The 15,901-nt window shown below is 41.0% G+C and overlaps 1 protein-coding gene across 1 annotated transcript in view; it reads left to right on the forward strand.

The window, feature by feature from the left end:
- Positions 1 to 12,647, forward strand: part of fgd (faciogenital dysplasia) — a 59,458-nt gene extending 46,811 nt beyond the window's left edge. The window contains exons 8-19 of the mRNA XM_028582936.1: positions 120 to 258; positions 2,271 to 2,329; positions 2,868 to 3,014; positions 3,127 to 3,219; positions 3,316 to 3,395; positions 3,889 to 3,919; positions 5,317 to 5,421; positions 5,898 to 5,945; positions 8,230 to 8,331; positions 8,505 to 8,633; positions 9,525 to 9,665; positions 11,117 to 12,647. Coding sequence (XP_028438737.1) covers positions 120 to 258; positions 2,271 to 2,329; positions 2,868 to 3,014; positions 3,127 to 3,219; positions 3,316 to 3,395; positions 3,889 to 3,919; positions 5,317 to 5,421; positions 5,898 to 5,945; positions 8,230 to 8,331; positions 8,505 to 8,633; positions 9,525 to 9,665; positions 11,117 to 11,335 — 1,293 coding nt within the window. The 3' untranslated portion in view covers positions 11,336 to 12,647. The remainder of the gene's footprint in view (positions 1 to 119; positions 259 to 2,270; positions 2,330 to 2,867; positions 3,015 to 3,126; positions 3,220 to 3,315; positions 3,396 to 3,888; positions 3,920 to 5,316; positions 5,422 to 5,897; positions 5,946 to 8,229; positions 8,332 to 8,504; positions 8,634 to 9,524; positions 9,666 to 11,116) is intronic.
- The last annotated feature ends 3,254 nt before the right edge of the window (positions 12,648 to 15,901 follow it).

Raw genomic sequence — 15,901 nt, forward strand, 5'->3', positions numbered from 1 at the left:
AAATTTCAAAGCCATTTTTTATTTATTTTTTTCTTCATTTTCTCATGCACAACTGCATGTACTAGAAAAACAATCTGGTCATGTATCTAATCAAATCTTTGTTGTGTTTGAACGAACAGAAACAGGATGTGTGCGGGAACCTGACGTTGCAGCACCACATGCTGGAGCCAGTCCAAAGGATTCCTCGCTATGAGCTGTTGCTCAAAGACTACCTGAAGAAGCTGCCTGATGACGCTCTGGACCGAAAAGACGCAGAGAGTGAGACAACAGACCCACTGTTTTTACTGTGAAAAAAATATTTGATTTTGTTTTGATTTTGTGGTTTATCTGCATTTTTAGTCTTCAATAATCTAGTGCCCCAAACGACTTGAAATAGTTTCTGATCAGACAAACCACATATGAACCTCGAAAGAGGATTAAACCTCCCACTGGCTGTGCAAGCTGTGTGCCATGTCTCTTCGTGCCTGCTTTCCCAATTTCAACACACTGCTCGGTCACGACTGATCAACTGCATGTTGCAGAGACTTCTTCCAGTTACAGTTTTTTCTCTTCCTGTCAACCTGTTTTTTCCTCTGCTTCACCTTTTTAATTTAAAATTTCACCTGTAATTGTTCTGATCGTAGAGGTGCGTATGTATGTCATGTGTCTTTCAAAAACCTACCACAGAGTTTATGGTTTGATGCACTCACAATATGTATTTATTTTACAAAATACACAGCCTAAAATATGCAAATGCAATGTTTTTTAATGTTTCATCTTTTTAGTTTTTAACTGTAGATTTTCTTATAGATTCTGCTGCAAAATGTCAATAGAAGAATGCATCATTACATGGAGGCTTAATCTTGTTTTACAAGTAGATCATTATCTGTATTAAACTGAATAGAAGAACAAGTGTTCTCATTATGATAAAGAGAAAACGTTTGAACTTGGTTGGACTAGAATGCCAATTTGCCATTTAGCTAAAAGTGATGCAATAATTAGAGGTGGCATGAACACAAAAAGGTTCAATGAAAAGACCGGAAAGTAGGTGAAGCGATGCAGATTCACATTCTAGAAAGCACAGGTGAAGCAAAGACATGTCTGCTCGAGTTGATAATGCACAAATGAACATTTGTGGTTATCCTTAGTTATTTGGCTCCATGACTGTGGAGGAGAGGGAAGCATAAAGTACTTTGTGAAACTGGAGCTCCTGGTAAACTTTAGTTCAAAGAAGACAATGTTGTGCACATCCATGTTGTTGCTGGTGCAGGACAAAAAAGTGAATGTTCAAAGAAAAAGTCTGCATAACAGCTTAATTCTCCAAAAAAATACTTTAGTAGTGCAAATAAGGCCCACAATTTGGCCTTCCTCAAAAGTATTTCAAGTATTTTTTCAGAGCATTAAGCTCATCATTTAAAGACTGTCTGAACTGTCGTACACAGAGTCTATATCTGTTTTCACTGCAATGGCTATTTTCGCCCGACTGTGAACAATGGTGGTTTGTGGTCGAAAGACGCAAACTGCAAAACTAGTCCAGAGGTCAAAGTACAGTATGTGAGCACCTCTTGCTTGAGAATGCTAACCCTCCGTGGATATCGCTCCTTGCTGCTCCACAATTAAACAAACCTTGTTCATAAACAGCCAGTTGATGAGATTTAGTGCACACAATGTTGGTATTGTTGGGAAAAAAAATCACCTTTTTATTAACACTATACAGACAAGTAGCTTGCCCTCATTAGGGTAACAGGATACAGGATAATTTCATTGCAGGATTGCAGATTAAACACTTCACGTCAGTGCGTCTTTCTTTATGCCCAAAAATTCCATTTAACATGATCTGATGTCCTCGCACATCCGTGTTTCCATTTACCTGAGCATTAACTACACCACACTGTGTTGTTTGGAGCCTGTGGAAAAGGATTTCTCTCATCCACTCCAGTTGAAAAGCAGTTCATCACAGTTGTTTTGGCCTCATTTCCCCCGGCTGTGTGTCTCTTCTGTTTATGTAGACCATGATTAAGATGGCTGACTCAGGTGCTCGCAGGGCTCTCTGCTGGCTAAAAGCCATTCTAATGCATGCAGTGTGTTTAATGTTAAGATAGTGCATGTTAAGACTTTGATCCTGTTCAATTTATATAATACAACTAGTGTGACATCTTATTTTTCAGTGAGCAACAAAATATATTTCTTGATTTATATCTGCAGTTTGATTCAGTTTTACTCAAACATGATCTTATTGCTGTATTGTATTGTAACATGCTTACATCTGTATATGTGAATGCTTGTTACAGAGGCACTGGAGCTCATCTCTACTGCAGCTAACCATTCCAATGCAGCAATCAGGAAAATGGTAAGACTTTGACTGGACTTTTATTTCTTTTTCTTGTCATTTCTTTCTAAACTCTTTTCAACACACTTTTGCTGTCTCATTGAGGTTTATAAAATGCAGCTAATGTGTTACTCAATCATGGAGTTGCTGATGCTGTACTGTCAGTCAGCAACATTGCAAGTGTGTGTCTGAGGGAGTGAACAAGTTGAATTTGTACAGACAGGAAGTTGCCGTTTCCTGCCTTCGAATTTCACCACTTGTGAAAGCCTGACTGACTTTTTAATACTCATCCTCTTTATCTCTTTCCTATGTCTGGCCATTTTACTCGTATTTCTCACATCCTTAAAAACAACTCACGCAGACAAATGCATTTAAGAATCAATAAGGAAATATAATACCTGCTTTCCTGCCTTGCTGGAAAACCCAATGAATGAATGAGTCTTACCTGAAAACAAAATCACCCCCTCTGGTGGAGTTTTACTTAGAGCTCCATCTGTCTTCTCACTCTTAAGTGTCTTATCTGTCTTTTCCTCATCTTCCTGTTGCGTCATGTTTTCAGGAGAAGATGCACAAGCTGCTGGAGGTTTACGAGAGGCTTGGAGGAGAGGAGGACATAGTTAACCCAGCCAATGAGCTCATCAAAGAAGGACATATAAAGAAGATGTCGGCCAAAAATGGAACAGCACAAGACCGATACCTCTACTTGGTGAGACGACTGAAGTGTTAACTTGGAGAAATATCAGATTTCCGGAGGATCTTTGTATATGTGAGCCTTGTTATCTGTACTGCTTATTAACCGCATCATCTGTCTGATGCAGTTCAACAATATGGTGCTATACTGCGTGCCTAAACTCAGACTGATGGGACAGAAGTTCAGTGTCAGAGAGCGGATTGATATCGCTGGCATGGAGGTGCAGTTCCGCTTTCTCATTCTGTTAGATGTCTTTTGTTTTCTCTAATTGTTTATGTATTCTGGTGGCTACAAATTTCCTGTTTCTTGACCTCAGGTGCAGGAGAATGTGAAGCAGAACCTTCCACACACGTTTGCCATTATCGGCAAGCAGCGTTCACTGGAGCTGCAAGCAAGGTAAAGACATTTGAATCAACCACTATAGAAAAACTACAGACTGAACTGAAATTTGAAAATGTACTGTAACTGTATTAAATGCAATTTATTCATATGGGACCGCCAAAGTGTGAAATTGTGAAATAATGAAAGGAAATATTGCAACCTAATGTATTACGGAAATACCATTATCAATGTGGTCACATTTTCTTTTATGATGCGACTTATATTTCATAATATCACTTTTCATGAAAGTGTTGTGGTCACCAGTCACCTTTCAGCGAATCACATGCAGGCTCAACAACTACAGCTAGTTAACTAGCAGCATCTCAACCTACATATTTCACATTGCTCGTGTTGGCCATGTTGTTGTTACGTACTTTACTACGTTACTTTACAAAGCTGCACATGCTACCTCCCAAGCCAGCAAACTGTTGTCCAAGCTATTTCATTGTGATGCTCTGTGTTTTTTGTTAAAATGAAATAATCTCATGATCTTTTATTTGCTTAACAGGACAGCTGAGGAAAAGGAAGATTGGATTCAGGCAAGGATCACACACATGCACATATAGATATACATGTAGTAGAAGTACACCCACACACATTTGCACACACCGTCTCTTGTCTCTCGTGCACACATGCAGCATTTTGTGCCTGTGCCTTTGGTAGTTCTGCTTTATTAGAGAATGGAATTAGCAAAGGTTTCCTCCCACACATTGATTCAGTGTGTTTGGGAATTATATTCTATAATAAAGCTCCTCATTATTGTTCATTTAGCCCATTAAAGCAGAGTAAAGCCGATTAAAACATTTTGCAAGCTGGGAGAGAGGGGAGGGCGTATTACAGAGGAGGTTTTCTGTGTGATTTAGTCTGGGTGCAAAGACGAGAGACGGGCTGAAATGAATAGAGGGAGCATTCAGAAAAGCAATGGAGAGTGGAATGTAAACTTTAAAGGTTCTATGACATGCTGCTTTTTGGATGCTTTTATATAGGCCTTAGTGGTCCCCTAATACTGTATCTGAAGTCTCTTTCCCGAATTTCAACCTTGGTGCAGAATTACAGCCAGTACGAGCCAGTCCCACAATGAGCTTTCCTAAGGATGTGCCATTTCTGTGTCTGCAGCTTTAAATGCTATTGATGAGGACAGAGGCGGGGCAAGGTGGAGGGTGGGTGTGTGGCCTTGACCAGCTTGCGGCCATGGTTGTAGCTCTATTTCCTCATGGGCGGCCCAAATTCTCTGGGCAGCTGTGTGCGGCGGGCAAAGCAGAGAAAGGGGAGGTAACCTTTCCCCTTATGATGACATAAAGGGAAGATTCCAGATCGGCCCATCTGAGCTTTCATTTTCTCAAAGGCGGAGCGGGATACCCAGGGCTCGGTTTACACCTATCGCCATTTCTAGCCACTGGGGTAACATAGGCAAGCTGGGGGAACTCATATTAATGTTGAAAAAAATCATAAAGTGCAATGTTCATGCCATGGGACCTTTTAAGGTTTTTGAGAAAAAATTAAATGTTTTTACCACTGCAGGGCAGGTCTCTAAACTCTGACTATGACACTGGCTGTGAGGTTGTAGCAGTAGGACCATGATGCTTTTGGAGCTGTGATGTCATTGCTGTTCATTCGTTTGGTGCATGGTCTTGGCATAAAGCACGCCACACGCGCTGTCTTTGTTCCCCAATCAGTCAGTGAAAGGAAATTTGGCTTTGTACCTCCCTTTAAGCTTCATTTTAAGCTAAGTATCAGACCCTGACTGAAGGATACATAACATAAGATGAAAAACGTTTACATCATGCTGTATTTCTGCAATTTAGCATAGTTACGCTCATGACAAGTACATATGAGAATAAATGCATTCAAATGTTGATGTTTCTGATCAATAATCTATCCCTTCTTTTTGATTTTCCCTCACTCCTCTGTCTTCTAAATCTCTTCTCACTCTCAGGTGATCCTGGCCACTATCGAACGTCACATACAAAACAGCGAAACATTCAATAAAGCGTTCAACAGCTCCTTCTCCCGGGAAGATGACCACCCTCCTGAGTCACCGGTCAGTCTCACTCTTCCTTAATCAATCTATTCATTGATCAGTCAATTAGTGGGTCATCCTGTGCAATGAATCATGGGAGGCTAGTGGTACATCATACACAATTTTTCATAGTCTGGTCTTTGTCTGCCTGAACAGCTATCCCATCTATGGATGTGGTAGTATCATACACACAAAACACACACATAAAGAAGCTCTTTCTTTCCATCCCTGACAGTTGCACACGTAGCGTCTGTGAGTCTCTTCTCCAAGAACTCTCTCATGACCTAATAGGGAAAGCCCAAGTCAAAGTGTATACAAAACTCTTATGGATCTGCTTTGACCCACTTTGGGCCGGCTGGAGCTGGATGCTAGCCAAACTTAACTAACACAAGCCTGAGGACTTGATTCAGAAGGTCCAGACTGACACCTAGTGGTAGAGATATCTGACTTCAGACAGGAGCTACTGGTGCTCAATATGTTTTTTTACTTCTCCTCAGGGTCCCTGGTTCAACACATCCACTGACTCAGATGGAATGCATGAAAGGGTAAGATGGGATCTCATTTAAAAAATGTGGTACCTTGAAGCAGGGCTGGGTTAATCCAGGGCAATAATTCCTTGTCGCCCCCATTTCTCCCAATGTCTGTGTATTGTGTGTGTATTAGTTAGTTATTAGTAACTAGCTTTGTAGTAACTCCTCTTGATTAAGCACACATTTATTTAGGAATATGCACCTATATGCACCATGCACATGTAAATAGCAATGAAAGAATAATACATTTCTTTAAAACTAGATTTTTTTTACTCTAAAAGACGCCATCTCAAGGTTATGTAATAATGCCGGTGTGACCTTAAACCCCTATCATGCTGCTCTTTGGGGAGCATAGGTCATTCATGAACTTTATTCAGCTGGTTCGGTGTTGGGCAGTCTTCTCTGCTTTCTTTCAGGATGGTCTTGTTTCCTTGAGTTTTGCCTCCATAGACCTTCTCCAACTATTTCTGGGTACAACATGGCACAACATTTTGGTTTATAGTGTACTTTAATTGTGCACACAGTACTTCCAAACTAATTTGCAGTTAATCAAATTACCACAAACAAATTGCCCCGTGTTGAAATGACGCCTTTGGGGCCCTTGAGGGTCTGTGGCCTCGGGGCATTTGGTAATCTAGTGTTGCCCTTATTGTATGGTTTAACTAATGAATGGAAAGTCTGTCTATTTTTAATATCCCATTAAATTGCTGTGGGGAAAAATCTGATTTGGAAATACAATTTGCAGTGTAAGCACTCTGTACCTTTTTTTTAAACGTACTTTGGGGGATTCTAGTGCATTATATATAACTGCTCATCTGCATTTCGTTTCTATTTTCTGCTTAATTTTCTATAACCAACAGATTTTCTGATGGTGATGATGTCACAGGTCTACACTGTTTGCACGATAAAGAAAATATAGAACACCCTATTAACAGATATAAATCTTCCTTGAACAGATCCAAAAGCTTCTAAGAAACTGAAGTTGTTTACATGATGTTGAGAGCGTTGGTTGATGTGTGTTGATGCATATGTGGTGTTGATTTGTGTTGTTCTATAAGCAGTTTAGGCATGTGACATCATCAGCCTGATTGATGAAACCGCTTTACCTGCTCCTGATGATGGTTTTAAAGGCCCTGCGCAGGTGTATTCAATTATTTTGGCTAATTAGAGTTCTTCAGGTTTAAGTTGGGCAGAGCCATCATTATGCTAACTTACACTTTGATCATCCACTCCGCCATCATGGAGGATCCAACAGTCACTTAAATGCAGCGCAGGGAGAGCGGAGGCTTTGGATCAGGAGCTTATAGCGAGGAAACACAGGCGTATCCTACGCAGAAGTCTTTCATAAAGGGGCCTGACGTATAAAGGTCGCTACTCCAAGTGACAGATACAGCTGTGCAGCACATCATTAGTAACTGATGTTGCTTAAGACTGACGCTAAGGAACCAAAGATTTTTCGTTTGGCAGCTTTGGCTCCTCTGTCCTTGCGTCTCTTCCTCGTATCTCTCTCTCACATTTTTGCTTCTTATAATACATCCATGGAAGGAGCTAAGACGCGACGTAGAAAACGTATTCTTACAGTCTATTGTACATGTTGCTTGTTTGTCCTGAGTTCAAGAACTGCGACAGGTTAATGATGTTTGATAAAATGCTGTGTAATTAACAACTCTGTGGAATGCTGTCGTTAGCCCGCTAGCAATACTAGCTCCTGCAGGTTATGTTTACACACCAACCCACCAACCCCCCAAGTAAATTCCACCAGGCTGATTTCAGTCTGACTGTGCTGTGAGAAGAGGTCTAATAAAGCTGATTATGTGAAAATACCTGTGTGGGTTAACTATAAATGTGTACAGGCTTTAAAGCGAAACAGAAAGCTTGAAACTGCAACAGTGCAGGCTGTCCTTTTTTTGGAGTAACCCTACAAACCCCCTAAAACCGAACATTTAGCTAAAAAGATTAAAGGTTTGCTTCTCATTGACAAGCCTGCTGCAAATGGACAAAAAACGTTCATGTTATCTGTATAAAAAGATGAATTTCACTACTTGTTCCACAGTGCATTCATAATAAAAATCTGACAACCTGTGCTGCTGTGGATGCCTCCATTTGACCTCCATGTAAGTTGTCTTTAAGAGAAGGGAATGTCTGTGTCTTTGTTGATAGAAAGGAGAAATGGAAGACGATAAGCCAGACAAAGAATGAAGCAAGACGAGCCGTCTGACATTCCTTCAGTTGTGCTGAAGCTGAACAGACTGAAGACCTTGACAAGTGACTCCTGTGTTTTTTTTTTCATATTTTCCAGAAGAGTTCCAGGAAAAAGGACAAAGAGAAACAAACGTGTAAAGGCTGCAACGAGAGCTTCAACTTCACCAAGCGCAAACACCACTGCAAGTCCTGTGGAGCGGTGAGCACAGATGGAACTAGAGCCATTTGGGCATTGTTTGGCAGGATGTGCAAATGAAAAGATGGAGAGAAAGAAGTCATGGAACAAGTGGACAATTTATTTCAGACAAATGACTGTTAACAACTGAGTGACTTCTCAATGCGGTCTCTTTTTCTTTCTGTGTCCTTCTGCAGGCCATCTGTGCAAAGTGTTCAAAGACCTTGGACAACAAAACCTGCAGAGTGTGCCCGGAGTGTTTCGAAGCAAGCCTCAGCCTGGAGACTCTCTGCATTAGTGAACAGAAAAGGAAAGCTGCGCCTGAGGTGAGACACGCACTTGAAGACAAGCAAAACACACACACAAACTGAGAAACATTTAGCAGCATGTGCATAATAGTTTTATTTCTGCCTCGATTCATGCCAGTCCAATGCAATCCTGTCCATGTCTCCCAGTACACTGACAGTCAATGTCAACCAAGGGTTAGCGGCCAGACTGAACTGCTGGCACTAAAAAGAGAGAAAGAAGCACAATCGTTTACTTATTAAGTCCAGTACTCTATTTCTGTTGAAATACTAAAGTCATGTTTTTAGAAATCATTACACACACACAAACGTACATTATATACATGCAGTACATGTGCATTTATGAATTGACACAGATTCACATTGAAAGATCAACTTATCCCTCTTTGGTGACTAATATCATAATGAGATCTCAGCTTAATGATGACCTGAGTCTCCGCTGACTCCGCAGTCTAGCTGCTTCAGCTATCTGTCTGTCTGGGATGTTGTGGATGTGCAGTCTACTCTGGTTATACTGAAAAGCTGACAAGCATACTGTTTAGATATATTCTGGTGGTTCACTCAGGCTGTGGTCTCAGCTACAAGATCCACAAAAAAAGCTCATCTGCAGTGAGATTAGTCACCACATGGGGGGGCTAATAGGCCATACAAGGATTAGACAAGGGGCAGCAGGACACCTATCCATGTACAAATCTCACTGTGTCCTACATTGTCGTTACGTAATGATAAACGGTGGATCTGGGCTGCCGGTTGCTTAAGTTCAAATCCCCAAAATTATTCAGATAGATTTCAATTAGAAGCTTATTCAAATCCAATAATAATCAGTTTTTAGTTGGGTTTTTTAGCACATTTTATTTATAAAAGTGGTTGGGCTCTTGGTATATATAGTTCTGTATTATTGTATCTTTTCAGAGACAGACATCTCTAATGGGGGAAAACTGCCTGCTATGTGGCCACCTTCAAGTACAGGAGAAAGGGAAGAGCTGGTCCAAGATGTGGGTGGCTGTCACCAAGGCTGAGCCACTGGTGCTGTACCTGCAGAGCAGTGGACAGGTAAAAGGGATCTTTCTTTATTTTACACATCAGTAAAGTAGTCCTCACTTACATTACGTGGAATATATTACTTCTGGTTTCCCTGTTAAGTTAAGAAATGTACAAATAAGTGACAAACATTGCACACAAGTTTCCCCACATGGCCACATAAATGGTGTGTCATCTCTTGTATATCCGCTGATCCTCTTGCTTCACCCGTCTGGCCTTTGTATGCGTCCTACCTTCTTCCTCCTTTCGGAACAGGACATCTGTACAGTGTGGCGCCTGGGCACATCAGTAAGCATGTGTAAGTCAGATCTATCTGTCTGCGATCTGTAGAATCTGACCCTTAGGTATAGCGGCTGCTGCTGTCGGAGACACTGTTTCAATGCGTGACTAGGTTTTAGTTTGCACTGACCAAATCAAGCAACTCTTTGGGTTTAACGTAGTTCCTTGAAATCTTGGCTCTGTATGTAGCAATAAATCTGCTCAGAACATCCCAATGAGATGCATTTCATGAGTGGTTTACGAAATAAAAAAAACTCTGCAAAGCAATCATGTGTGGAAAGCTTTTCGCTAAAGACTGTGATTCTCTGTCATTCTCATTCATAGTGGATAGCACAGAAGGGAAGTCAGCCTGTTAAAGCCTCCCCTGGTTTTATTTCCAAGACTAATATCCCAATCCCACCGCAGAAAGCTGCCATTCCAAAGATTAGGATTAATGGGAGTTGGACGAGCATTTCCTGATTATACAGAAAGAAAGACGGGGAAGGGAGAGGGGTTTACTATACATGCCTGGTGGAATATATTCTCCTGCAACTGAGACAAGCTGTCACTTGCTGCTTTGCTGTATTTTACAGTATGCTTCCTCTTTATTCAAGAGAAGCACAATTTCTAAAGGTCCCATGACATGGTGCTCTTTGGATGCTTTTATATAGGCCTTAGGGGTCCCCTAATACTGTATCTGAAGTCTCTTTCCCGAAATTCAGCCTTGGTGCAGAATTACAGCCACTAGAACCAGTCCCACAATGAGCTTTCCTTAGTATGTGCCATTTCTGTGTCTGTAGCTATTGAGGAGGAGAGAGGGGGGGGCAAGGTGGAGGGTGGGGGTGTGGCCTTGACAAACTGCCACTTTTCTCGTTTGAAAGCCATAATGTCTCTCTCTCATGGGTGGGCCAAATTCTCTGGGCGGGCGAAGCAGAGAAAGGGGAGGTAACTCGCTTGTTATGACCTCATAACAAGCAAGATTCCAGAACAGCTCATCTGAGCTTTCATTTTCTCAAAGGCAGAGCAGGATACCCAGGGCTCGGTTTACACCTATCACCATTTCAAGCCAATTGGGGACCATAGGCAGGCTGGGGGAACTCATATTAATGTTAAAAAACCTCATAACGTGAAATTTTCATGCCATGGGACCTTTTAAATACCACCAGGTTTTCTTCTGATTGACTTATGTTGCTCATTTTGGTTAGGACTCCAAGGGGGCGCGGGTGGTGCCTCTCCCTGGGTTCGAAGTGAGCGTGGTACCGCCATCGGGAAGCGAGAAGTCTGAGATCAAACACCTGCTCCGGCTCAGTCACACCCAGCAAACTTTGCTCTTAAGTGCCCAAGATGCAGAACTTCAGGCCAAGTGGGTGGATGTCCTCTCCAAAGCTGCCCGCAGAGAAACGCCCACAGATGCATCTGACTGAACACAGGAAGAGCCAGTAGTGGCCATGTTGGAGCCACAGGACTCCCTCCATCTTTCTCTTGTGTATAGAGCACACATTACTTGAATTCACTTTACCTTGGCACTTTTTGTTTGTTTTAGTTTTTTTTTCCCCCTCTTTTGAAAGGACCACTCAATCCTTCCTATGCCACTTCAATCTTCTCATGACCACACAGCTACGTCTTCTTCTGTCTTTATCTTCTTGTCTCTCTCAAACACAGAAAAATGACTATGCTATCAAGCCACACCGCCACTGTATGTATACATGTGGTTAGGATATTATAGTGTTTTCAAACGCTGGGGAGGACTAAATGTTTTATTTGTAATATAGCTGAAGAAAGTTCCTGTATGAGTTTTTTCTTAAGATGAAGTTTCTAGTACATCATGCGACTGTGTTGTGAAGCATTAAATCTTGCGTGTCTTTCAATTTGTACGAAAGTATGTATGTGTGTGTTTGAGTGTGAGTCCCTTCCTGTGTTTATTAAGTATTGAATGTTAGTGTAAGAAACCTGCGCCACCTCTCTGTTCTCTTCACTCCTGCTGTGGACACAGTGGTAGTTCAGTGGGTATTGTACAGTATGTATACTATAGTGCGATGTAAGAAAGCAAAGAAACAAAAGACATTTTAACTTAAAAAAACACAGAGATGTGTTCGCTTGTGGCTGGCCACCTGATGCTCCCACTGTTCCCACCTTACAGACCTTCTCTTCATACTTCTCTCATCTATATAGGCAATAACTCCCTCCCGACATTTGACCACTCTGTCATGATTGCGACTCATCCAGATGAGAGTACACAGCCAGAGTGGGATCAAGTTGCCTCAATTCTGATCCTGCACTGCAGGTTCAGTCCCTCAATATCTCCACTTGTACACATGCTTAATAAATCATTTCCGTATACTTCGCTCTCTTTCTTAGCATAGCAACCATCTGCCTGCTTCTCTCCCTTTGGTGATGTGATGGAAACCAAGTACTGTACTGTAAAGCTGTTAATTCTGCCTTGACCCTGTACCCTGCTCCTATCAGCCACCAGCCTTTAAGCAAAAGTAGCAAAAAAAAAAAACCTTGTCATTGGATCTCTTTGTGCATGTAAACTCACTCATATTTATGTACTGTACTCTGAAATCTTGCCCCTATACTATACCCCCTTTTATGCTCCAGAACTCATTCTTGTCGTACTGTAAGTGAGCAGCAGTAAGTGTTTTAAACATGGATTGTGCACAGTGGAAAAGCAGTGAAGCATATCATCAATAAACAGACATTGTGATTCATTCAGTACCATGCTGTCCAACAAGATCTTCACGTTTCACATGAATATTTGTCTGCAAATATGTTTCTCTTTGTCTTTTTAAGAAATACAGAATCTGTTGTTTTTTTTAAGGGAAAGACCAGTCTTGCATTGTCAGACCTATGTCCACAGCACTGTGGAATAGGGAAAGACCAACTTTGAACAGAGGCATACATTCATGTTTATTCACTCCAGCCACTGATCTTGTATTGATATCGCACACGAAACGGCATGTGAAATAATGCCAGGAGATATTTGGTTTAATATGCTGATGTGATGTAAGAGGATTAATCACCATAGGACTACTGTATGGGTGCAAATGAGTTTCAGGGTGCATGCATATGTGTCTTCTAGGCATTCTATTCTGTAGTTTTAGTTCCATTGCTGTAAATGTCATGTTCACTTCCAGTTTTCACTTCAGTTTGGAATCCGTTTTTTTGCCTGACTCTCTTTGTACTTTGCACCGTAATAGCAGAGGACAAAACAAAACCAAAAATATTGATTTTAAAAAACAAAACCAAGAGTATACAGCATGCTGCTCTGTGAGGCTCTACTTAGGCACGGTGGTGCTTTGGGATAGATGCTAACATTAGCATGTTAACACGCTGATGATTACATGGGCGTCAGTTTGGTTTGGAATGTGTTGGGGACAGAGACGCATTTGGAAGTGCATTTCCAGAAGTGCTGGGTACAATGATATTCATTTTTTTTTTTTTTTTTGTCTTTTGCGCAGGTCATGTTTTGAAAGACGCCGTCTAATGTATCAGATAACTTGTAAATTAATAAAAATTTATTCAAAAATTGGATGACCTCCGACACGTTTTAAGAAGAAGAAGCCTTAAGTTTTCAAAAAACATTAGACAGGCATTCTAAAACGCTTAACGTGGTTTAATGCATGGTGCGAACTACGCAAGCATCAAGGCGTGGCGGCGCTGCAAATTCAACTCATGTTTAGGACATGTTAATTTAAAATTCGCAGAAAAAACATAAACATTGGAGGCCATTAATTGGCACGTAAAGTCCTTGAAATCCATTCTGCAGTAAGCGTCATATAGCCATAAAAAGAAAACAAGGCAGTTTAATTCATTTCGGTTTTACTAAGAAATAGTGTAGCGATGACGTTAATAGCATGACCAATTCACCTGCTGCCAGCCCCACGTCCAACCGGAGTGACAACGCAAGAAGAAGCTGAAGAAATAAGGTCCTCTGGCTGAAGATGCTCCTAATCACTCTTGCTCCTCTCTCTCTCGTTAAACTGGAAAAGTCCAATTATTATGGGCGTTATCTGATAAGCGTTTCTGCTTCATTAGAGCCTATAAGGAAAAAGCTTAACAGAATGTAGCAGGACAACCTAAACAACAATCAATGATCACCAAATTTCTCTCTCATATTGCTCATCATAACCACTGATAACTGTCAAAAAATCTAACCGAAAGTCCTATTAATATGGATGTTATCTGACATTAAGCGTTTCTGCTTCACATTTTCAGCAGGGCAGCGGAGCGGCTGTGGGTTGACTCCCCACGGTTCTCATATGTCCTGTAAGGTCCGCCGCAGAGCGGCTGTGTCTGTCCTGTCCTGTGGGGATCGAGCTTTTTGTGGATTTTTTGGTTATCTGTCGCTCACGAATTATAGGCCTATGTGTTATGAACTTTTATTTTTTTTAACTAAATTGAGCTCGAGGTTTTAAAAAAAAGTGGTGGGTACAAATTACTCATGACGGAATGTGGTGGGGACCCACCGTCCCCACCGAAATCTACGGCTATGGATGATTAGCAGGTATGTTTTTTACCATGGTGACAATTCTATAGTTTTCTATACATGCTTACATTTTGTAATTAGTACCAAAGGCAAGGCAGTTTTATATATAGAGCATGTTTCCTACACAGAGGTAGGTTCAAGGTGCCGTACAAAGAAGTTTAAACGACACAATACAAAGTAACAAAACTATATAATTTAAAAGACCAAAGAAGAGATAAATCTATATAAAAGTTAAATAAAAAGAAATGTAAAGAACAAATATAAAATATTTACAATAATACAATGATAATAAGGCCTTGGGTTTTAAAAAACATTTAGTTAAAGGTGCACTATGAGTTCCTGCATGGTTTCAGCACAATTTCATTTTTGTCTCAAATCATAGGTGTCTCTCTTTGCTCCACTAGCTGCCTGCCCCCTGAACACACTGTGAAAAAGCCCGGTCTCGGGAGACAACACAGGGGTCGTAAATGTCAAACAAACACTAGAGGCACAGGCTGTGCACCAAAATACAACAAACCACTCCAGCCAATCACCGACAAGATGGTTGGGGGAAGGGGTGGGGGTTAGTGACAGTCAGTTTAGTCATGACAGTTACGGAAACATGGGGGGAGGGGCAAGCTTGCTCTGTTTTGTTTGGTATTTACTTTGAACGTCAACAGAAGTGACGTCATGCAGGAACTCATAGTGCACCTTTAAAAGTGTTTGACAACAATAAGGATTTCAGTCTGGATTAAAAAACAGCAATGGTTTGACCATTGGGCAATTGGTTGGTGTAAGAGGTCTCGCAGCTTTGTATTGCTCGAGCATGTCAATCATATTTAGGGCCAACTCCATGTAGAGATTTATAAATAAGTAATACAACTTTAAAATAAATTTGATGACTTACTGGTAACCAGTCTAGGGATTGAACTGGGGTGATGTGGGCTGTTCTTTTGTTTTGGGCCAGAACTCTTGTTGCTGAATTTTGAAAAAGTTGCCTGATGGTCTTTTTAGGAAGTCCTGTCAGAAGTCCAATGAATTGATCTATTTTACCGGAGATATAAGCATGCATAACATATTTCCCACATCCTGTTTTGTCATAAGGTTTCTGACTTTGGTTATGTTTTAATGCGATAAAAGACTTCTTATGACTGATACAACTAAACACAAAGTATAGCTGAGGCTAATGGAGATAGCATTAGTTTTTTTTCTAACTATATAAACCAAAATATTGGGAAAAGTTACAAATCATCCTGAAAGGGGGACATAAATGTGTGTATTAAATTGTTTGGCAATCCATGTAGGCCATGCTGGTGATCTGTGTGTGTGTGTGTGTGTGTGTGTGTGTGTGTGTGTAAATTATATGGAAATTTGATTCACTCAAAGGGTTGGGGCGGGAAATCAGCCATAATTCAAGTTATGGCTTATTTCACCTTTCAGATATGTGTGTATATTAAAGTAGGTGTGGAAAGGGTGTATAAAAGCTGTTGCAGCTGTCTTAAGTCCATTTTTCTACATCTTG

This window comes from Perca flavescens, chromosome 7 (genome assembly GCF_004354835.1).
Source record: "Perca flavescens isolate YP-PL-M2 chromosome 7, PFLA_1.0, whole genome shotgun sequence".
Lineage (NCBI taxonomy): Eukaryota > Metazoa > Chordata > Actinopteri > Perciformes > Percidae > Perca > Perca flavescens.